The 24,586-nt window shown below is 37.1% G+C and overlaps 1 protein-coding gene across 4 annotated transcripts; it reads left to right on the forward strand.

Moving 5' to 3' along the window:
* Positions 1 to 2,827: 2,827 nt before the first annotated feature.
* Positions 2,828 to 24,446, forward strand: LOC129568022 (general transcriptional corepressor trfA-like). Of its 4 annotated transcripts, XM_055445526.1 has the most exons (6): positions 7,158 to 7,641; positions 7,924 to 8,012; positions 12,087 to 15,205; positions 20,345 to 20,909; positions 21,001 to 21,638; positions 21,730 to 24,446. In XM_055445526.1, exons 3-6 carry the CDS (start codon positions 14,954 to 14,956, stop codon positions 23,263 to 23,265), a joined length of 2,991 nt encoding a protein of 996 aa, XP_055301501.1. In that variant the 5' UTR covers positions 7,158 to 7,641; positions 7,924 to 8,012; positions 12,087 to 14,953; the 3' UTR covers positions 23,266 to 24,446. The 4 variants fall into 4 exon arrangements, with proteins under 4 accessions (XP_055301500.1, XP_055301499.1, XP_055301501.1 ...); XM_055445525.1 differs by lacking the exons at positions 7,158 to 7,641; positions 7,924 to 8,012 and adding an exon at positions 2,828 to 3,482; XM_055445524.1 differs by lacking the exon at positions 7,924 to 8,012 and having other exon boundaries at positions 7,137 to 7,641.
* Positions 24,447 to 24,586: the final 140 nt, after the last annotated feature.

Below are 24,586 nucleotides of genomic sequence, written 5' to 3' on the forward strand. Positions count from 1 at the left end.
CATTCGTTTGGTTAGGACGGTAGAAATTGAGGGAACAAAAAATCAACAAATGGCCATCAATAAAAATTCGCCCAAAATGCAGCATAAATCCATTAATTTTCAACAAATTCGTCAATGCACCATTAAAAAAAGCCGATGATGGTTATAAAAAAAAGGAGAATCAGAACCATTTTTTGAGTGATTTCATTTTCGATTCCTTTTTGTGTTTGCTTTCCATTCACACCGTACGTCTGACAAGGCAACCGCATTTCTTTCTTTCATTCTTACTTTGCTCTCGTTCTTTTCTTCGTCGTTTGGTTTGTGTGTACCCAATATAGTCGGATGCAGTGCAAAATCGACAACCTACAATTATATCGGTCACATGTATTTCGCCTCTCTGTTTATGCAGATATACACATATACTTCAGGTCAGCAAATTGCTGTGAAACATTTACATGCGCGTACCATCACAACCACTGTACGTATTCATACGGCATTAGTGTATATAATAGAATTCACCTTGCTTTCGATTCGTTTTCTTTGCACTTTTTTACTGAATTCGAAATTTATGTAACATTTGAACCGCACGAATTTTATACATTGAACGATAAAGAAACAGCAGCAAGAACAACAGCTAAAATATCGTCATGTTTGAATTCCTGTCCGTTTTTTTCTCCCGCGGACGACAATGAGAGCTACGGGCCGATAAGAATATATTTTAGCAGCAACAAGTGAACAATTTGCCGTATTAACATTTTTGATTATTGCTTCATTGCTATTCGGACGTTCGTGATTTGTTTCTTTTTTTTTCGGTTGGTAAATTGTTCTTTTCATTCTGGTTGAGCATTACATGTTACTGAAGTGCCTCGGGCAATTTTTCGATTCAGATATAACGAGAAATTCTGAATGTACAAAACAGTGCAAAAACACTGAATGGAAGAAAAGCAAAGCGATGCGAGAGAGTGAAAGGGAGTGAAAGAGATGGAAAAAGGTAGAAAGATGCTTAGAATGGAAATAATATCATTTTGTGATTGGTATTTATAGCCAGTTGAATGCCACACAAACCATTAGACATCACGCATCGGAATGTGGGCCAATCGTTTCGTTTCGACGGCAATTCATTTAATAGTTGTGTATATGATGCTCATTCTATGCCGCAATCTCATAAATTTCAATTTCCAACGAGGTTACATGCTTTCGACAATGAAAGGGCAATGCGCGTATCAAATGATTGAATGGCAGTGATCGTTTCAAAATCCGGAAAATCCCCGAAAGTCGATTAATTTTCGATCTATCTGTGAAGAAGGTAAAACCTCCTATCAAGACAAGAACCTGAGCTGTGCGCGCGCACACACACACCGTGAAACAAAATAGTTAATCATGAGAATTGAACAAATTCCACTTTTACTGACTCCGTAATCATTTTCACGCCGTGGCGCACACAATCGAATGAATGATGGTTTGTGTAACGTTAAAAGCATATTTGGTTTCTTTCAACCTAGTTTCGATTGTCATAATTTCTATGTTTTGCCGTCGGCTTCCACCGTGCTATTTTCCATGCACATTGCGTGGGAATACATATTTAGCATTTTTCTCTTCGTCTACAATGACTGAATTTTTTCTTCTCTTCGGCCAAGATCAACACCACACGCAATCTACGTAAGAAATCTATGGTCAAGCGTCGGATTTTTGTTGCCGTTGTTGTTGTTGACATAACGCGAAGATGCGGCAGCAAAAAAGCAAAATTGAACAAAAACATAGCGACGAAGCAAAGGAGGGAAAAGTCAAAAATCTTATATTGTATTGCCGAAATGAAAAGACTACGTCGCAGCGACAGCAAAGCAGAATCAATGATGAAAAGAGCAAAAATGTTAAACACAGATAAAGACCATTATTAATAGATCTCTTTCTCACTCTCGTCATGTCTTTCTTCCTTACCTTTTTACCGCATTCAAATGATATTATAAAGAAATAAATATGTATTAATTGAGAAACGGCGTTGGGTTCAAGCCCTGGTTCATACCTCAATACCTTACCTTTTACTTATTAGCTTCTCGGAGACAACAGCTTCATAAGCGTTTCATCAATGCAGTCTTTCGTACATCATACACAACACACACACACGGACTGTGTGTATGTGCAAAGACACGAAAATCCCCGGAACCAAATAAAAAAAGAATAAAAATTTCAAAAAAAGATGAAGAAAACGACGAAAAAAAGACAAAAAAAAACGCCAAAGTTGAATAAAAGCAACAAATAGAAGAAAGAATGAAGGTATACAAACAGATACAGAGACACACAACGATCGATTGAAACCAGTCAGCTTAAGCGCAAAGTTGTATGAACAGAACCATGGAGGATCATTTCGAGCGCATACACTTGCAATGTTAACGGCTTGTTGTGCAAAGAACTGAGCACACATTGAAAATTCATTGTGGCCAGTTTTCTGCCTTATTTCAATTTAGCATTTACTTTTTTTTCGTGTCTCTTGGCTTGGCTCTCCTTCTTCGTCTTCCTCGTCAGATCATTTGGATTGTGTGGTTTTTGTTGCTCGCTCACATGTCGACATCGTCTCAACATGCCAATGATGGCGTAGTAGTGGTGTTGTTGGTATTGTGTGCACTCATATGGTGAAAATGAAGAGAAAAAAAAATAGTGTATCGTATGCGGTGAGAGAGTTTAAACATGTATTAAGGCATATACATGTGTGTGTGTATGTATGTTTTAAACTCGTGTATAGCACACTTGTTAATGTGGTTGTGTTTGTTGTTTGGTGGCTACACATTTCTTTGGCTACGCTCTCATCGTGTAGGAAAAAAGTCTAAGTCGATTTTATTAAGTGAAGTCATTCCGTTCAGATCGGTCGCGTTTCATACACACAAATCTGCATTCTGAACGAGTTGCTTTTATTTTATCACATTAATTAGAAACAACAATAAAAAAAGGAACTATTTCACATGTTTGTGTCTCTTTACACACTGTCATTGACTCTATTTTGAGTGCGAATCACATAAATTTTACCTTTCAAAACAGCTGCACAATATTCCATAAGTGTATGGTGCAATATGAACACTTTTCAATTGGAATTTAATTAAAACCATGATGGTGCTACTTTGATAGTGGGTGAAAATTGTGCTGAAAAGAATGTATACAATGTGCTAGAAAGGCGACGTGAAACTGAAACTGTTAATTTGTGACTATCGATTGGCTTCATATATGTAAGCTTGTAATCAGATGTGTGCTAATCAAATATCAAATTACTGTTAAATCCATACAAAAATTGTGTGTGTGCGTCGTGTGACGGTGCTTCAACCACATTTTTTCGACGCTTTTCTTTTGTGTCGAATATTTTATGTAATTACGAAAATCGTGCAATGTTACATCATACCATTCAAACTCCTTGGCTACGAATTGATTGAAGTTTGATTTGCAACACCCTTTCTACAATCATCAGTCATCGACCAAAAGCAGCAAGACACTCAATCAAACTACGTCGGACAACGGTTCGTTTATACCATGCTTTTTTTGCTTCTTGCATTCGTTATACATTCATTATAAATTGTCTCCGACTCTGTTCATTCCTATTTCAACTGTAGCAATTGTTATTATTTTGTTTGGTTGATTCAGTAAAAGCGTTTCGAAAATCAATTTCGATCTCATTTTTCGAGGCGTTGAATGTTTCATTTTTTTTTGCATAAACACTTATGTTCCCATACAGCAACAACCGTGGCAACTGGCAATTGTGTAACGATCGATTATTCTATTTTTTTGGGCAATTCATTGCTTCGAATATATTTAAGGAAACTGGCGTTTGTTTTTGGCCAACGAAATATGAAATGACGCGATTGCGCAAATACACATAGCGCCCATTGTTATGGATGCGAAACTGAAGATACAAATCGTACGTGTATCTAAGCAAAGCAGCCATGGTCAGAATCATGTTCGATTCAAATCTACACTATTTTGTTGTCATTAATTTTAGCGTAAATTATTTTTCGGACTACAACGTTACCATTCCTTTTGAAGTTTTGCTAAATTTCGTGCTCGAAGTTCACCGAAGAGAGATAGAGAAAGAAAAACGAATCATTTCGACCTTATGATTGGTCGGACGAGCTCTGTTCAATGGATCATTTTGGTTAATCTCTACATCGGACACATTTATTCCTATAATGGGTTATTTCATCATCATCGCCAATCGTCGTAGTCATCGCCGTCGTCGTTAGCGCTATATGGACTGCTTTTAATTATTTGCTTTGCTGTTGCTTTGTTTCAATCCACAATTTGAGTCCGATTTCTTCTGACTAAGAGCTTTGTTCCCTCGCATATATTTACTTTTCGCTCTCGCAAATTCGCACATTTGTCGCTTGCTTCATTTCATTTTCTCAGTTCATTTTTCATAATTCGGCGTTGACTTTATCGCCAGCTGCCAGTTTCACGCACAAAATGCAAAAATGATATTTCTTAATTTCGTACATATGATTTGTGAAATATTTATGTGTATGGCTAAGATGATTTTCTTTATTTTGCTTCCCTTTCAGTCATTCAGTCAAATGCACGTTTTCAGTTTTGTTTAGTCGTTGTTTTTTCTCTTTCTCTCTCGATATTTTCGAAACAAAATGTTTATTATAATATGAATTTTGTTATGATTTTGCCTGCACTCTACACAAATTATGTGCCAGTGCAGTAGCAGCAGTGTACTCACAATAACAATAATAATAAGCGGTAGCGCGTAATTATTTGAACATGATTTTCATAATCAAACATTTTAAAGAAAATAAATACGTAGTAAAGAAGAAAAAAAGCGTTTGAAATCAGAAACATATATATGAAACAAAAAAGAGCAACTGAAACAAATGAGCGAAGTTCATTCTGTTGTTCGCCAAGCAACCATTCTAATGGAAGCTTGGGGAAAATGCGAAATAAATAGGGGCACCTCATGAGTGTGTGTGTGTGTGTGTGTGTGTGCACGACTGAAATGTTCATGTTGCAATTGAATATTTGGTTGATACACACAGTACTTTGTGCCGTGTTACTGTTGAGAGTTGCTATGTCTATTTGTTTCAAACATCATTTTCACGTGTCTCGAATCGCTTGCGTACTTTTTCAATGCACTAAAGCAAAACGATTTTCTCTGCACGCCCAGCGACACATAATATATGATTTGCACAAATGAAGCGATTAGCAACCTTTATCAAAAACGCAATTGTTAGCTGGTTTCATTCGTATTTGCGAGAGCGTTCATCGGCACGGTACAGTTGCCATTGTTATCGCCTGCACTGCAACAAACGTGAAAAAAAAACAACGTTCATACCAAGACCAAGTGTACACACAAGGCAGCGGCCTGTTAACAATTTTGCATGGAATGTTTTTTTCTCCATTACCACAATGGAGCCTTTGCGCTTCAAAGACTCAAATAAAGTCGAGCATATTGGCGCGCTTACATTTGGAAAAAATTTTTTTTTTCGACGAGAGAGTAAATGAAACACCAACGTGAGCTACACCAAAGGTTGTGAGTGCGTGTTTGCATGAAGTACAAACCAGAAGAATTCGAAACTGTTGTTTTATTTTTAGCTGAATTTTTAATCGTGTTTCACTACATTTTACCTTGAAATCGAAAAATTGACAAAAGAACACCAAACGGGTCAATTAATTACCAGGCTCGACAAATTTGCCCATACAGTAAACGCAGTTGAAGGCATATGGTTTTTTGTATTGGCCGTTTTTTGTTTCTGTTGTGTCACGACCTCCTGTCAATGCGTTGCCATGGCAAAAATATACACATCGATTTAATAGATTCGGTCGATTCAAAACGCTAACGATACCACGACCCAAAGATTCGACACACACACAAATTCGTTGGTGAACGTGTGAGGGATTTACATTGAATGTTATGATTTGAAGAAAATTGACAATAGTTATTGACAAGCAATGAAAAAAAAGGTCACATGTACCACATTCACCAATCAGTGAGTTTCGAACAAACGTAAAGAAAAAAACAAATTGAATAAATTAAAAATTAAAATCATTTTTTTTCCTCTCGTCGAAAATTGAATTAACTCCACGAAGCAGAACACACAAATTTTAACTGCTATAATCTGCCGCTTTATTTTAGTGATGTCATTTCTTTGGTTTTAATAAATTGTGCGAATGACTTTCTTTTTGCTTGGTGTGTTTGCTGTGCGTCACTTAAGACGATTATACAACGTCCAAAAAAAAATATTGTAGACATGCGAAGCCACAAAATTCTTAATGACTTTTGAGCGGTTGATTTTACGATCGAAACAACAAAAAATACGTGTATATTTTGTGGCTAACAGTGCGGTCCGTGGTGTTACTTCATCAATGGTCTGAAATTCCCAGTTGGTATTATTACTTCATGCACAAAGCTTCTTTCCAAAAATGTGTTTAATTTGCTCATTTGGTATGTTGAAGTAATATCAAGCAGATCTCGAAATCAAAGCGTTTTTTTCGCGTTCTAAAATTAAAATCTTTCGTGAAATTTTTGCAAATTCATTCATCGTTTTCTTTTACTTGAATTATTTGCAGAACTTGATCAAAAATAAATGAAAAAGAGAACATGATCGCCAGTGTTCACTGTTATAAATCTCCATCCATTCGGTCGTGTAGGTGGAGAGAACCGTTAACGAAATAGCGATCGATCATCATTCGGCATCGATTCACCAACAATTAGCATATTTATGCTAATTTCTCGTACATTTACGTTTTCGTACATCGGGTACCCAATACAAACAAGACGATTTTAAAACTTGAACAGACGAAGAAGAGAAACGAAATTCGCGTGCAATGAGAAGCTCTCTCGCTGGCATAACTGGAAAATAAAGAGAGTAAAATGCAAATTCGAAGTTAGACTGTAAACGAGTTGAAATATATTCACCGAGTAAACAGAGGATGAAATGTTTTTTGTTTTCTCTTCTCGGATGAATAATTATTATTGACTCAGTTGGTTTGAGTGTAACGTTACATGGAGTGCGCCACAACATTATTATAAGATCGAATAAAGTGCTGTGCAATCGATGAACAACAACAGACTGCAACAACAACAATTTTTGAGACGATGGGGATGACTGGGAAAACAAGAGAATTTAATTATTATTCCGTTTTCTGCAACTTTGTCACGCATATTCTCATCATCATTTAGTATTCAGTGGTATGTTTAGCCGTACAGACCGTGTACTTGATCGATTCTGAAATTTCAATTCACTCTTCCATACATCAACTGACTTCGTTTTTTCTCTCTGCCGATGACAAAACGTGAATTGAGGTTTCAACGTGTTTTTTTTTTGTTCGTTTCGATTCGCCATGCTTTTCCGTGTAAATTCCTATCGGAATTGACTTTGAGTCGTTGTGTTGTATTTTTTTTTTCATTGCGTTTTCGTATTGTGCAATCGAAAGAAATTGTCAACGATTAATTTCAAATTACAAAATAAATAGCGTGTGTTTAAATGTAGTACTGAACCTTGGAATGGCATCGTGATCGAACAGAAGAAATTAAAGCACACGAAAAAAAAGCAAATCGCCGAAACGAAAAAAAAGAAAGAAACGAAGAAAAAAATAGCGTCAAGTTGAACGGCGACGGTGCTGTGTCGAAACAGCACGTAATTGGCCACGAAAAATGAGAATAATGTTTACGTCTCAGTGAATGTGAGTACAATTCAATTCGATTCGATTTCGACATCGCGAACACGCCACGCTACTCTCTGTAGCCAGGATGGAAGCTACACACGTGTGTATCATGCCCATCAAATAAATTGATGTTTTAACTTTTGTGATAAAATGAAAATGAGTGTTCATTATCGGCTCACCCGGCCCGATCAAGATTGTGAAATTATTGTCTGTGTGTTTCTTTCTTTATTCTCACCAAAGATCCATCCAGATTCTGTGATGACCATTAAATAATAAATCGTTGCGTTAAACTTGTTCTAGATTTTCTGGTAGATTGAGATTCAATGCTGCCATCAAGTCCATTAAACAAATATATATGAAAGGCATACACCCGGATCCAGAAAAAAACAGTAATCATGAGCATTTCATCTATCATAATTTTTTGATGCGTGTTCCGCGCAACAATTGTATGGTATTAATAGTGGTATTTTAAGAGATGTGATCATTGGCCAATTGTTGGTTTCGGGCAAATGCCGCGAAGCATCGAAGATGAGAACAGAAGATCGCGCTTGACAGCTAATTTCTTGAATTGTTTCTGCGGCCTTTGTTTTGAACGCAAACACACACACACAAACACGCAGTCAGCAACACTTTGCGCATATAATTTCATGTAAGTTCGTGGCTGACTTTTACCTCGCTTTCTTCGTGTGCCTTCTTTGCTTTCTTCAGCCGAAGCGACGTTGGACTGGAAGTTTGCTAAAGTCTAGTTTTTCGGTGAATGTCAGAATGCAAGTCATTTGAGAAGAAAGAATCGAAAAGAGAACCGAAAACACAACAAGCGTATGTATGTATTCAAATATTCGGGATTGTTGTGCGTGAGAGCGATTGAGTGAAAGGGAGACGAGATATGTCCACAATGGAAACGAGAATAATTGCCGCGTGAATTGATACTTTGATAATTGAAATGTGAGCGATGACGAACGAACGAACGAAGTAAGATATGACGCGCGCGCGCGAGTCGATCGTGATAATGATTGTTTGAAGTTGGCAAACACAGACAGGCCAAAAGAACACGCAACCGCATGTTAGTCGATTCAAGAGATAATACCAGTTTCTTCTTCGTTGTTGCTTTTTTTCATCAACATTCTCTGCTATCTCTCACTCGACAATATTGTCATTTACATAAAATGTGGGAATTTCAAGGAAACACACTGCCTATGTAATCAAAAAAATATTTTCCTCGTTGTTTTTTCTTTGGAAAAAAAATTCCTTAAAATATGTTCTTAGTTATGTTATTGCATTTGCGTAACGGTGAATATGGAATTAGAACGTATGCTTCGTCTCTCGATCAAATTCCAAACGTGCGCTCCAAACAGAACAATACGTACGTAACAACAAAACCAACAATTTCATGTTTAATAACCACATCTGAAATTAATGTCAATAGAAAATAGACACATGTATGGATGTCTACTTAGAATCGCAACCGGAGGATAGAACGTGTTGTCAACGATTTGAAAGAAAGCGCGGAAAACGGAACACACAATTCGCATTGAAGAAAAAAAACACGCTTTAGAAAAGTACAAAAAAATCATGTGCTTAGACGAAAAAAAACGATGGAATAACTTAACTAGCTTCTATTATTTGAAGACGCATGAACAAAAGTCACAGATGCGACCGAAAATAGTACTGCTCTTCGTTCAGTATTCTCTTTTGGTTAATTCATTTCGAAGAATATCATTCCAAACCATGGTTGTTTGTACAGTGTCGATGCAATGTTGCCCAGTTTAACGTAGTAACCGAACATAAAATAAAAGTTTAAAGCATTCTGAGGTCGACGAAAATTCAATAAGATCATGCAAATGATGTTATTATTTCTTCAACAGAACAGAACAAAACAGAAAAACCCAAACAATAACAATGCAATATTATGAAATGGACGACATTCCAGCTAGAGTGAATGGTACGAATAGAAAAAAAGAATCAAATTAATGAGAAAAGTATAAAAAACTAGCCGTTTGGACGATTTGAATTGCCCAGAAATTGACTTGCAATGTATTATTTCGTTTTGTTTTGTTTTTTTCGTGCGCCCACTTGCAGTTAATCTCCCTCTCTTTTGCTGCGTCTCTCTCTCCAGTTTCAATTTATTGTAATTGTTTTCGTTGTTGCTGTTTTTTTTCTGAGTAATTTCATTTGTTTAAATGAAGGTCAGCTTAAATACATGGAATGTCCGTATGCTTCTCAGCTACACACAGACTGATGATACCACAAGTACCAAATTGGATTTGGACTTGGAAAAAGAAGAAGTGCCGCGTCGAAAGAGAAAGATGATTTGAATAAATGTTTATTAGTTGAATGTGAAATTTTTTCCTCTTAAAGAGTAAACCAAATTTGAAATGAACAAACACAATTCAAAGTCGTTGTCGTTCGTCAGTTAGACAGTAAATATTGATGGGTAATGAGGTATTATTGAGGAATGCATGCCCGGTATCGATTCTTGGTTTACTTTTCTTCCCATCCTCTTCCGAACATTCAATTACTGTGATGATCGTCAGCGAGAAAATAACAGCAGCATCGACAACCGAAATGGCGACGGCTGTTGCAATCGTGCATATTGCATTAACCCGGGTATTATTGTTTGAATGCCGACTGATTCGGGCGAGAGACGACACCCATAAGATGAGCAGCAATAACAAATGTAATGAACAGAAAGCAAAAATTGATGATTGCGTGAAAAGTAGCCACAATGAAATGAAAAAACTTGTAATCGCTACTCGAATCGACAAAAAAAAACACGGAAAATCAAGCGCGATCTTGTTCAACTGTTCATTGCCCAACCGCGATCCGATTACTGTGCGAGGCCTTAAAGCGAAATTTAAATAAGCAACATTTATAGAGAAAAACATGAACAGAATGAATAATTTGTGTGATATAGTCGACGTAAGACGGTACGGTTTGGATTCAGAAAACACTGAAACAGAAACATGGAGAGGAAATAAGCAATCGTTTGCTGACAAAACGGCGAAAGACATTAGTGAAAAAAAAACAAAAGAAAGAAATAAATGCATACATTATATGAGTGTGTGTGTGTATATGTTTGGAACCGAGTTTTTGGTTTCATCGTATGTACAACTCTCTCGCGCCGTCGAGATGAAGAGAATTCACTTCTAGGCTAATAGTTTCAGTTTCTAATTCTATGCCGTTTTTATGTAGCCATTTAATCGCTGGTTCGTTCACTTTTTCGTTCGTCTTCTTCGTGTTTATTAACGATTTTAAAGCCGCCACTGTTGCTATTGCTGCTGCTGCTGCTGCTGCTGCTGCTGCTGCTGCTGCTCATGTGCTCAACCGAATGCGATTTTCTGGTTTCTTTTTTGTTCAGCATATTTGTAGTTTCACTAAAATTATGGAAATTGGCGCTCCGGTTTGTCCGCTTCAAGTTTGTGCGGCTGCTGTTGGCTTAACCGAATAGAATAGAAACTTGGAGAAAGAGGGAAAAATTAATGGAAACGGGGTTAAATGTGTGTCATCTGTCACAGGCAAAGCAAAATGAGTTGTTATGATTATAACGAGTTTTTTTTTGTCTTCTTCATTCATAATACACAACGTGTAATTGTGTGCGCGCTGCAAAAGTAAAAACTTAATATCTACGTCGTCTCTTGTTGTGCGCTCACGCATTTCGAAAAGTCGATCCGAAAAAATAGCATCATTAACGTGGTTATTGGTCGTTCTCTTCGGCGCACACGGATGAATAATCAAATAATCAATAAACATTTATTTTGTCGCGACGAAATATATTTTCCATGCGATGGCAATTAAAATGAGTTGAATGAGCGCTCACTTTCTGCTAAAACTTGTTGCACAGCACAGCTGCCCTTCTTCACTGGATTTTCTGTTGCTGCTGCGATCGCTGTCTATGCGGAACGAATTAATTGTATCGGAAAACGCGAATATAATCAGAACATAACGATGAGAAAATGAATAGAAAATCAGTGTTTGGAAAGAGAGCCAAACGACCACAACGAAAAAGTAAAGTTCAGTTGAGTTTAAAGCAAGTGTGTATCATCTTTTGTTGTATATTGGCAAAGCTATTTCCCCAAGCGAGTCAAGTCTCTGACAACTTGTGAACGTGTTTGTGTTTGTTTGTTTTTTTTTCACGTATAAATTGAAAAATTGCAACTGATTTGCTATTGTATCGGTTAATTTATTCGAATAAATCTTGGATCGGTAACTGAGCCGTTGCATGCACGCTTGATAAACAGCCATTTTTTTTTGTTCGTTTTAAACGCGCAATTTGTGTGCTCTCCAACAATTCTTCAATAATTATTAGTGTATCCAACATTGTGTTAAGCTTCACATTTTTTCAGTTCTTACACGTGTATTTATGTTGCAATTTCCTCATTCTTTTCGGTGCCATTTTCATTTAGATCAAAACAATTATAAACGGAGTATCCTAATTTTTATTTCTTTCATTGTTTCGTTTGCAGATATAATTGATTGGATCGTTAAAGAAAAATTCCCGGTCGAATGCCATGAGAGACGAGCCGTAGAGATTGGTGTTCGCCTCTGAATTCAACTGACCGTGTTACAAAACGAAATGGTAAATTGTGGAAAAGCATTCAGCATTTGAAGTGTGTGGCAGTGGAAGAAGAATAAGTCCAAAGTGAACACCTCAAGAAATCGCCGCAGCAGTAGCAGCAGCAGCAGAGTCGTCGAGAAAAATCATACAAAAATTATTATGAACACCAAGAATAGCTCTTCAAAACGGAATACAACAATCGCGAAAGAATTTTTCTGAATTTACTTCAACGTCGTTGGAAAAGCGAAAAAAGCAACAACAACAACAAACGAAACGAAACGAACAAAATGAATAACCGTTTTGCTATTCGTTCGCGTCGTACGTAGACAGTTTTAGCGCAAAAATCTTTGTGCGGGGAAGTGATTCATGCGTCTCGTACACTCTCCAGAGACCGAGAGAGCATACATATAATAATAAAAAAAAATATTCTCGTCCATATATGGTAAAGAGCACATGCATTGTGGCTTCGGCATGTTTTGACTCTACTATCGGTTTGACATTAAACAAACGATGTTTGTGCATATCGCACTCCTCGTCACTGGTTTTTTTTCTTAGTCGCAAGTAAATGAGTGTGTGTGCTGAATTCAGACAAAAATAAAAACTAAGCCGTAAGACATCACACACTACTCTGGTTTTGTTGGATTGTTGACAGAGTCTGAGCGACTAAGTACAACGAACACGAAGAAAAATATAAACTAGTCAACTTTTGTAAGCAAATAAAATCAACAAGACATAAAATAATCCGACTGCGTGCCGAAACAAAACAGCAAATAAAAACACAACAAAAAACATTTAAGCTCGCTTCGATCGTTCGAAATGATAGTGAAAATCTGATTTGAATTTGATTCACATTCATTGTTGTTCGCAATTTCTCCGCGTGCGTACTGCAATTTCTTTCTAATCCGGTGTAGTTTTGCATTCAAGCTGGTGTGGTAGGCGATTGTGATTGGTGTGCGTATGAACGAACTAACGAACAAACGAGCATTCATGTTGAAATTCTTGTGCTCTCGATTTGCGATCGCAGCGGCGGCACCAGTTTCTACAGACCTTTGGTTCACACTTGTGCCAAATTCGTGCCGTGTAAAAGACTCTGAGTTTTGTAGCTCTAAAAAGTTGTCTTAATTTCTACGATTAGTAAACGGAATCATCAAGTTGGAAAAGAAGAAGAGGAAAAGCACGAAAGAAATCGTAAATAAAAGTGCGCGATGAAAGATTAAAAAGTAGTCCCCACACACAAACAAACAAAGTGAAACAATTCTCGATTCAAAGCGAGATCCGATGAGAAAAAAACGAGCGTCGAACGAAATTGTAAGTGCGAACTAATGTGAAAAAAATAAATTTTCGCAAAATAGACTATTTTTTCTTGTGTGTGAAGTGAGAAGATGCATTGGAGAAACGTTTAAAGCGGCTTAGATATTTTAGAAAGATTTGCTTTTGTTCAAGTGGTTTTTATTTCTTGGTTCCGTCGTGTGTCTATCGTTCGTTCGATCGTTCGGTGTGTATTGTTCAATTCAACTGACGTCAGTAGACGTAAGCAACACCGAATACTATTGAAAAACCAGAAATTCGATTTTGATTGATCCGGTGTGTGTGTGTGTGTGTGCGCGAGCGAGCGCAATGAATCCACCAACAACCCAATGCCATATTATGCATGACTATTTCATCGTTCATAAAGCACTCGCACATTGCGTACAGTAATCATAATCAATTGCAACTGTTGAATACACGGGCGACTGTAAAATTCGACTTATTTTACGTGTTTTTATTAATCTCCACCTCAATTTCGATTGTTTACTGCCCCCGACACGCATAATGAAATATGAGAGAACGACGAAAAAGACGGAAAAAGAAGACGGAAAAGTAAAATAGCCAGTAAAATTCAACAGTCGAAACAGCAGTAGCAGTAATAACCAGCAGTCAAGCGAGGCGCTGAAGAACTAACAAAAAATACAAAAAAAAATAAAGTGAAAAAATAAACCAACATACAAGCGCTAGAGCAATAGCGTAACATTCAGTTTAGTGGAACTAATTAAAAACTTTGGCACCAGCAGCAGTAGCAGCAGTAGCTCAGCAGCATCAGCCAACGACCAAGAAAAAGAAAACGGATTTCAGTCCAAGTGCTGTTTATTAGCCATAGCTTACACTCGACGCAGTGTGTTCACCTTTATATTTCACGTATTGTGAAAGAAATTCGTAATGAAACTTAAAACTGAACTCGACAGTGAATGAACAAAACGAGCACGAGAAATAAAAAAACAAATTCGACAGATAGAAGCGAGGCACAGCAAAAAAAAAGAGATACATACATATAGACGATAAATAGTTTGTGGACACGAAAAGCGTTCAGTGTTCACAATTAAACCGCATGCGAATGTGTGTGTGTGTGCCTCCCGACCACTATCACCACTTTGAATAGTAAATGATTTCTTTATAGCTGTGCTTTATCGTGGTGTTGTTCTGTTTTTTTTTGCAGACTGTTTTAATTTGTGTTGTCGGATTGCGCGCGCGCACGTGAATGTAAATTATAAACAAAAGCCGCAAACTGACAAGATACCCGACCGATTTGGCTACGGTACACAGAGGGAAAGAAAAGCTCACATAAAATATTTCGCCATATTGAATGAGCAGGCGCGAGGAAAATATACCAACATTTATAAATTATCGTGAACTCGAGTGTGTGTTAATAAAGTGCAGCCGTTGCGTCAACGATAAAAGCAACGACAACACGAAATAGGGAGAATACGACACAGAAATTAGTACCAAAAAACCCGCAAAATGAAATGGTCTAGTTCAAATTCAAGCCTAAGCAATGGCAGTGTTGTTACGATGGCACTCAACAATTCAAACAATAACAATAGTAGCATAAGCAGCAGTGGGAGCAACACATCATCAAACTACGGCCACAATGGTAATATCGTGCGATCTACAGCCACGGTTCGTCGACATGAAAGTGATCGCAGAAGCATCTTCTACACCGATCCCCACGATATGGAAATATTTTTAAAGAATCACAACAATAAAAAAAAGGTTCGTTTTTGAATTATTCAATCCATAATTTAATATTTCCCTTGTCAGGCCATCATTGTTGTACAGAAAAAAGAGAGAGAGAGAGAGAAAAACCGAAGCGACAAGATTCGCTTTGCTCGAGCAATACCGGTGATACTCGATCGTCGTTTTTCATATATACACATATAAATGTCTTATGATGTTGCCGATTTCATCATTAGTTTTGAGTGACGTCCGTAATGAAAAGCATAAGCACTCATAAAATAATATGTTTTTTCGGGTTTTGCGATGTCTTGGTTTGTTGTGTGTGTGCATTTTGTGGTTTTGACTTTGAACATGATTCGTTTTGTATTCTCTCATCGTGTACTCCATATGCTGGTCGTGTGTCAAAGGAAATATATGACATGAAAGCGATAATGGATTTTGTAATTTATGTGACGTTTATCGTCATATTGTCTTTTGTGTTCGTATGTTTACAAATCACTTCTCGAATCTGAACTGAGGAAAACGACGATGACAACAAACAACGTCGATGACAGAAAAAAACGACGACGAAGGAAAAAAAAACTGAAATAAAGAAGCAATGGCCACTTCTACATGCATACAATTAGTCATTTGCATTTATTGTAGATAGTTATATCATACGGGTTGAGTTTTTGTTCCTTCTTTTTTTTTCTTTGTTTTGCCACATTTTATCTGTTCACTTCCTTTTGGCTCTCAATGTGTGCGCGACATTTACTCGCGCACAATTTCCATTGAATTTTTTTTTCTTTAATCTTCTACGCGTCCACTTGAGACATTATAAGCGATTTTTAAACTACGATTCATATAAGCACCAAAATAATAATAATGGTTTCCAAAATTGCCTAGTCAAGAGTTGGCGGCAGTGGTTTGTGAATTCGTGACCTTTTACGCGTCATCGTAGTATTGGTGACGAGCGTTTAATTTGCATTGCAATAATGTACAGAAAAAAACACACTTCGGTTTCATTTGACCGGAGAGCAAAAAAATAGCCATTTAGCCATTTTGCACAATTTAAGACACAACATTTTGACTTTTGAATTGGTCTGGTCTTTTGTGCTACGTGTCTACTTTACCTTTAGCCATCCATGAAATTAAATGTTGCCTTTTGTTTCTTTTCAATCGTCGGTGTGTCTGCTTTTTTTCGCGGCCTCTCAATGACTTTGTTTTTCGGTGGGTTTTCTATGGCATATATGGTGTGGATGTTTGTTTGAACCTTTGCCACTTTCATTTTCATTCCAATTAAGCACTGAACCAAAGATATCCATCAAACCTCATATGTCAGTCTCGGTTGTTGTTGTTGGGTTTTTTTCCTCACCTTTTCTCGTTTAGCATTGAAATTACTCAACAATCGACAAAATCATACTCTCGATCCAATTACACTGACCATTTCCCAGTTGTATACCCCGCTATCTATTTCTTTATCAAACCTCGACCAATTGGCCAATTGCTGTTGTTTTTTTCCTTCATCTCCGCTTGACTTACTATTATTATGTATTGCCTCTCATATTTCACACTCTTGAATAGTTCATTTTGTTGGTGGATTTTTTCCCTTCTCGTTACTTCTCTTAATAATCGCTTTGAGATATTTGCTTTTCTTAATCAACGCTGATGCTGTTTCCTTTCGGATTTAATTTTTCTTTGTTCAACGGCGATTGCGTTACATTGCACACCCAAACTGGAATATGTTGTACGGGCACACACAAAAACACACCAGCATACACATATCATGGTGATTATGTTTGTGTAGTGAGCAAAAAGCGAAAAAAAAAATCAAAATCGAATCCAAAAGAGATCGAAATCACTGCACAACTGAAATTGGTTGTGAGTTTGTGTAATGCATGACTTTTGAATGATCACCGCCATAAACGAGATTAAAATTTATTTTTCGCAAACATAGTTTAAATATTAGAGATTTTCTTTTGGTGGATCTCATGTGCGATTAGATGTTGTTGTTGTATTTTTCTTCTCATTTTAATTCGTTTGGTTTTGGCTGTGGAATTTAATAATCCGGCTAAAACTCAAACATTCCGCCGCAAACATTTTAATGCACGATTTTCGTGGTGATACAAAAATATAAATGACGACACCGCAAACGATGGACAATTTTTTTCATTTTTTTTTTGGAGAATGAACTCAACAACATCAAAGAGAGAGAAAGAAAAAAATCTGAATGCATTCAGATGTTTATCAATTAAATACAAACACAGTGGCTGTGAGAAAGTGTTTTTTTTGTCTTCTTTTTTATTTCCATTCAAATAGTTAACCCGTAGTGTGAATGGCCGTGCAGTGAAGCAACCATCACTTACGCTCCATAAACTATTTCTTCGAATCATACATTTCTCTAACGTAATCACTTGTTAAAAATTTAAACTAGGTGCTAAGCGGTACTCTCTGTGTGTTCATGTGGTTGTTATTGTTTTTTTTTTCCCTCTTTTCGTGTGTCTTTCTATTTCTGATTTTTTGTTGCCCCGTTCAATTTCCACAATGCTGCGTGTATGGATGTGGACGCAATGGTTTGTAATTACTAAAATTAAGTGGAAAACATTACACACAGCCATATGTTTTAGGTCAGCACATTTCACTTCGTTTCGTTGTCATGGACAAGTGGATGCAATGTGTCAAGAGAGAGAGAGAGAGAGAGAAAATGAAATGATACATCAAAAATTAATATGCCATAAATGAAAATTAAATTATTAAAAGAAAGAAAGAAGAAAGAAAAAAACAAATGAAAATGTATAACATTTCTCTAAATGGGCATGTTATATAAAATTCGACCTCACATTACTTTTATTTCTTGTTATTTCTTTTGAGTTAATTATTTATTTATTTTTCTACGGCCTGTTAGATCCTGTTCGGTCTGCTTGTTTTTTATACCTTTATTTCACACCTCATGCAAGCCACTTCAGTTTATGGCTTAAAAATTCAAATGCGCTTCGTGGTCATTAAAGAGATGGTGAAATTGTGCAATGGAAAATTAAGAAGTGTATCGCAGGGAATCACACACGACTCCGTCATTAAATCGATATTCATTGTTGCCACACTTGCACTCAAATATCGATATAAATACCTTCCGATAAGAATTGATGTGATTGAATCATGCTATTTTTGCAAATTCCTTCCAATCTCTCGGTCAAACGTGTTCATTTAGTCATCAACCCTATCAGCAATTAACACTCATATTTGATTTGCCTAAAATGATTAGATAAAATTCATCGAAAAGATAGACAAAATAAAACATCAAAACAGATAACAGATTTCTGGCATGAAGGTTGACGGCTATTCAGTTTTTTTTCTCGTTAATTAATATGACTCAAGACCTTTGTGCGCCTGACATTATCATGTGGCTATGTCAGTGTGTTAGCATAATATAAACAAAACCAAAACCAAAAACATAACGGATAAAAACGATTAGTTACAATGGAAATATGAGGCGCAATTTTTCGTTTGGATTTTCTTTCTGTATTACTAGTCCGCACACCGACTTCACAGTAGTAGCGCTAAATTCAAATTTGATTGCGATAAAGTATTGTAATCACTCGAAAACCGTGTAGAAACCCATTCATAATAAATTATTTATCTATACACATTCGACACCAGAACAGTTATATTATGGACATGTGGGCCAAAGTGGCATCCATAAATAGATTACAAATATGGAATAGTACGTCTTACAAGCGTAAAACAATTTCATTTGAAGTAGAAACCGTTCAATGGTATAGTCATAAAGTCATATATTTGTTTATTTTACGTTACAGTTACGTTGCAACCATATATGAGTTAGTGCGCTACCTATCAAATGTCGAACAACAGTGTTTTGCTTGCATAACAAAAATCTCAATGATCCAGTGAATAAAAATTCCGTGTGTGATTTATCATATATGAGAATCACAATTTATTTGCAACAAAAGACGGGCGAGAGAGTGAGAAAAGCAGTTTGGTTTTGCGAGTTATCCTTGAATCTTGTATAGTTTTGCCATTCATTTCTCTTTTTTGCCCCATTCTGTCCTTGCATACGCAATCGACGCGGTGGTACGAACCAGATGCAAAAACACAATAAACCAACTTCAAATTTCAATCCGAAGTACACGCATTACATTATTATCAAGGGGGCATATACATATATCATTTAACGAATGTATTCGCTGAACATTTACACCAAATATTCCAAATGCTATGAACTGAGAGAGTGCCAAAAGCTTGTTGTGGTTAGAGAGATTTATGATTTAGTGTGTATGTGTGTGTTTGTGTCGGAGTGTATGCGACATGCCGTGCAATTGCCGCCGCACAAATGTGCAATTATGAGCTTCTATGCCATGTTCATTCTATTGTATTCGGCTAAAAACTTTATGGTTTATTACGTTGATTTGTCGCACAATACTGCACACGGTACACATATTTCTGCCTATTTCCTCAGTTACATTTCATTGTTTAAATTGTGCGATAAGAATATATTGATAACAAGCGACAATATGAACAGAGAATTGTGTGTAGAGTCAGAATGAAAAAGACAACCGAAAAAATAAAATAAAACAAAGAACTAACGACACGACATCTAAGCGCAACCAATGGCGCAAAAACAACAATTGGGCACATACACACTCACTCACACTCACAAGCACATCTACAACGCTGACAACTCCGATGTTTAAATAAGATTATCACAATTTCAATTTCTTAGCTGTGCTCTACCCCAGTCGTACACTTACGAGAATATGACAAAATTTGAAATTCAATTCGAGCCCGACCAATAAAACTGCCAGCCAAACAGCCAGTCAGCGTTTGTCGCGCTACAGTTGTCCGTTTCCATTTGCTTTGGGCACTCTAACTATGTTCAACTTTTATGAAATGGTAAATTTTTCAATCGTTAGTTTGTGCAATCGCATCGACAGACATAAAGAAATTGAAAGAGAAAAAGAAACACATCAGCAACAACAACAGCAACAACAACAAAAATAAAGAGATAAATAATTGAGTGTGTCGTGCGCCGCGCTAAAATTCTTTTTATCTGTTTTCGCCGTAGTTATTCATTTCTCTCGTTTCTGTGTACTCTTGTCAACTTCAATATTACATTCAGTGACTGTATTTTTTTTATTTTTTTTCTCATTTTCTTCTTGTTTTTGTTTGCTCCCATTTTAGATGTCACCATCACTTAGCTCGAGCCGATTACCCACTAGCAATGGCATAACCAAAGTAAGCGCTACAACGAATGGAAACAGCAAAAATGGCACAGTTCATTCGCGTCTTCAGGCTAGCAGAAGCAGTAGCAGCAACGGTGGTGGCGGCGGTGGAGCGACAACAGAAGCCGATCAAATGCAACGGCGAAAATGCGAAAATCTCATTTCCTATTTCACAAACCAAATCCAAAATCTGAACAAAGAACTGGAAATAGAAAAACATTCGCGTGACACTCATTTAGCGAAAATTGCAAAAGCTCTGCTGTGCTTCGAGGCAAAATTGAAAAACGATCAGAAACAGATTCGTCAGCAACTCTACGAAAAGGATACACAACTGAATCGTTTGGCTAGCGAAGTGCTATCGTTACGGGAAAAGTACGGTGTAAAAGATGATGAAACGCAACAAATCGATCCAGTCGCTCAATATTGTCCGAATTGTCGAAAACAGTACTATTCGCTTGGCACAGCCGATGTTAGTGTTCAAGTTAATAAGCATGGTCCAATTTGTCGCGATGACATTGATAAAGGTGAGAAAAAAAGAGCAACAATATAATGTTCCATCATCAACGTATGTACGGGATTTAGTCAATTTAAAACATTTCACATTTATCTTTTCAGAAAATAATATGCGTCCAAACTCATCGAGCGAAGACGGATTGGGACAAGTATTCTCATCGGAAGCGCGGCGTAGCAAGCGTTATATGAGCAAACGAACATCGGGCACGTTTCGTGAATACCTAAATTCCAGAAACATTGACCTGGCATTCAACTGCAGTGATGAATCGTCGTTTAACAAAAGTTTCGAGAGTTCACAGCCACAATCCGAGCAAATGGAACATAAACCAATCGTTGAGACAAAAACAAAAGACGGTTTTATGCGAAAAGGAAGTATGCGACGATCAACGAAATCATCTGTTGCGATAAAATGTGATAAAAATGGCAATAAATTGAGTGATAAAACCGATAATGAAACGGCAATCATCAAAGCGAAATCGGCGGCCACCGATTCAAATGGCAGAAGAGCATTCGACATTGAAGTATCTGCAAATAACCAGACAACAAAAAGTGTATCTGGTGCAAATAATTCGTTTTTAAAGAAATACGATAACGATGTGAGCAAACCAAAAAATCCGCAATTTGAATCGAATGACGATGTATGGTATGCGAGCGCAAGCGATATGGATGACTCGGACGGAGCGGTATCCAAACCATATGGCTACAATGCAGTGAATCCAGTACTGGAATGTGTTAATCAAGTAAGCGTTTCAGCATTCACCACTTGCTATGCTAAAACCCCAATGGAATTTTTTAAATATACTCACTCTCTTTCTCTGTCCCGCACCACAGATTCTCTTGCAACAATCAATGGATGGCATAATGGAGAGCTGTGCGAATAGAAATGATACCAGCACTGATATGCCCGCTGCGACCTCAACACCATCGAACAATAATAATTTAACGGATTCTCCTCCCAAAGAGACTACAAACACATTGAAAAAACGTGTACACTTTTCCACACAAAACTCAATGGTACAAGTTCCACGGTCCGATAGTTCATCGAATTTATACCGTTTGAATGCTTCAGCAACGTCAACCGTTGATGCATGTAATGCCAAGGATCTTAGCTACGCAACCATATACGGTAACGAGTATGAGCCAATTGGATCGGAAAATAATTCAACAAACCATTATGTTGATATGGATTCAAAATTGGAAGATGAACGCTGTCCGTCGATGATTGAAAAACCAAAAACACCACCAGCTCTGCCCCCGAAGCCACCGAATCTGCTGAAATTTCGCCAAATATTGAAAATGTCCTCATCATATCCCGTTGTCGTTCAGTCAACATCAACGAAATCCGTTGATAACGAATCTGAACCGGACTATTGTTCCATTGGTGACGTACAAGAGACAGTTAAAAGCGTACAAATCGTGGCTGACGTGCATAAAAATGCAGACGATGATGTATCATCACATGCCAGCGAAGAGACGAAAACTGACATGACAGATGAAACATTCGCTGATATTCCAAAGCTACCAAACGTGGTCGCTTTGTTATCGCCGAAGAAAGAATCGTCACATAGCAAGGTCATCGCTCAAGACAATTACGTGATCAAATCGTCTCCGCCGAAACGTGCAAAACCGGCCGTGTTGCCTACGAAAGCGGTGGTCGCCAATTTACTGTCTGAAATAAGTGCACAGAAACCCAAGGGTCCTATCAGCAATCAAATATCAAAGCCAAAAATTATAACTGAACTCGATGAAAGTACCAAGAAGAATCCATTAAAATTGATGGGTCAACAGAAAATGACGACAATTGTTGAGACAACGACAACGACAATGTCAACGACGACAACGAATGCGGCACAACAGCAAATGGTATCGGTGCACCCGATGAAAGCGCTGCCAATCATTAAACAGACCGATAAGATACTGATGCCCATTCAAGCTGAATTCGATTGGTACAATTTAGATGTTGAATATGGAAAATTGTTACCCACGAACATTCTGGAAAATGGAAAAGAAAGCGAAACTCAAGACCATGTTGAATACAATTTGGATGCGGAGTTTTCGTTGACTTCATGCTCCGACAATAATTCATCGCTCGAGTCAAGTGGTAGTACCATTCATTTTGTTCCCATTACAGTTGCAGAGGATTGCAATGGATGTGGCGGTAATCAAATTTCGGATGATGATATTGCCAGCACCAAAAATAATATTTTGTTGAATCCGGCACGTTTGAAGAAACTTATTAATAAAACGGCAACCGTTCAGACCGATGTTAATGTTAAGTCATTCGACACATTCTTAGAGCAAACCGGTTTAACTGAAAAACCATTACCGCAAAAGCGCAAAATTTTTTATAATGCACCATTTGTATAGTGTGTGTGCGCGCGCGATATGAATCATTCAGTGCGGAACAACAACAACAACGAAAAATAGTAAAGGCGAAATAAAGCAGCAACAGCAGCAGCAGCCGTAATAACAACGAACGAAAGCGACAATCGAAATATGCTATCGATTGGATTTCGACCTTATATTTAAATGAAAACGAAACAATGGCAAAATTGAAACGTACTATTCTATTGTAATACTATAGATATATTTGGGTACCGTTAAGCTTGCAGCAGAAAAAAAAATATAACTATTTGTATTTAAAGCACGTTCAAAACTATTTATTTGTATTGTGTTTTCCCTCAATTTTTTTAATTTGTATTTTGGCTCAGTATTTTTTTTTCTCCTCTGTTTAAGATGTAATTTATAAAATAGAAGTTTGGTGAGCTTAAAAATGATGTAGAGAGAGTTCAGTTGGCTTGCTTTACAATGTACATAATAAAAGCATAGACTAGACTAGTATTTGTAAAAGTGATATTTTTGGCATTTTGCTCTTTGCTCTATCTCGAGCTAATTTATGTTTGCTATTCGAAACAATAGATGTAACAACAAATCATACTTTTCGAGAAAGAGAGACATTTACAATTGTCTTTTCTTTTATTATCTCTCCATTCGCAAAAGATGTGAACAGAAGAAGAGAAAAACGCGCGCAATAATTTGCTTCGACTTAACGGAAGTATAACATTTTGAAGGACCTTTGCACTATATTCATTACTTTGCGGAGGATATGCCATGAATGAAGACGAGCCAAATTTGCATACGAACCGTATCTCGCTTTCTTCGGTGCTCGGCACGATTTGCACTAAATCAATACATCTTATTCAATAGTCTCACGATGAATATTATCGGTGATTCGCCCGAATAATGATTTGTGATTATATTGATGGGGAGAGCGAGCGAAAAAAATTGGTTCCGCTTGAAAAGCAAAAGTAATTCGGGCGGATATCATTTGATTGTAAACGGAAAAATAAATTGATCCAATCGGAATGTAATAAATTCATGTCCTAGCTCTGCTCTCCAACGTGCCTGAGAGCAAAAAATGAGAAATGACACGGAAAAAAACTAGGTACTTAAAGCTACATCAAATCCCAACAAAATATTTCAAGCTCGATAAGTAGAAATTTCTGTGTAAAGATGAAAAATGCGAAATAAAATTGACTATATTGACATATTGCTTGATTTATTTGATTCATTTTTTCTTCTTCTTCTCTTCCATGATGCGTTTTCATTTAACGCCGCAGGGACTTTCGTGCATTTGGTAAATATTTGCGAACTTCAATTCCACTGCAAAATTCCGAAAAAAAGTGTA

This window comes from Sitodiplosis mosellana, unplaced genomic scaffold (assembly GCF_009176505.1).
Source record: "Sitodiplosis mosellana isolate CC-2019 unplaced genomic scaffold, AAFC_SMos_1.0 Smas_scaffold_14, whole genome shotgun sequence".
In the NCBI taxonomy this organism is placed as follows: domain Eukaryota; kingdom Metazoa; phylum Arthropoda; class Insecta; order Diptera; family Cecidomyiidae; genus Sitodiplosis; species Sitodiplosis mosellana.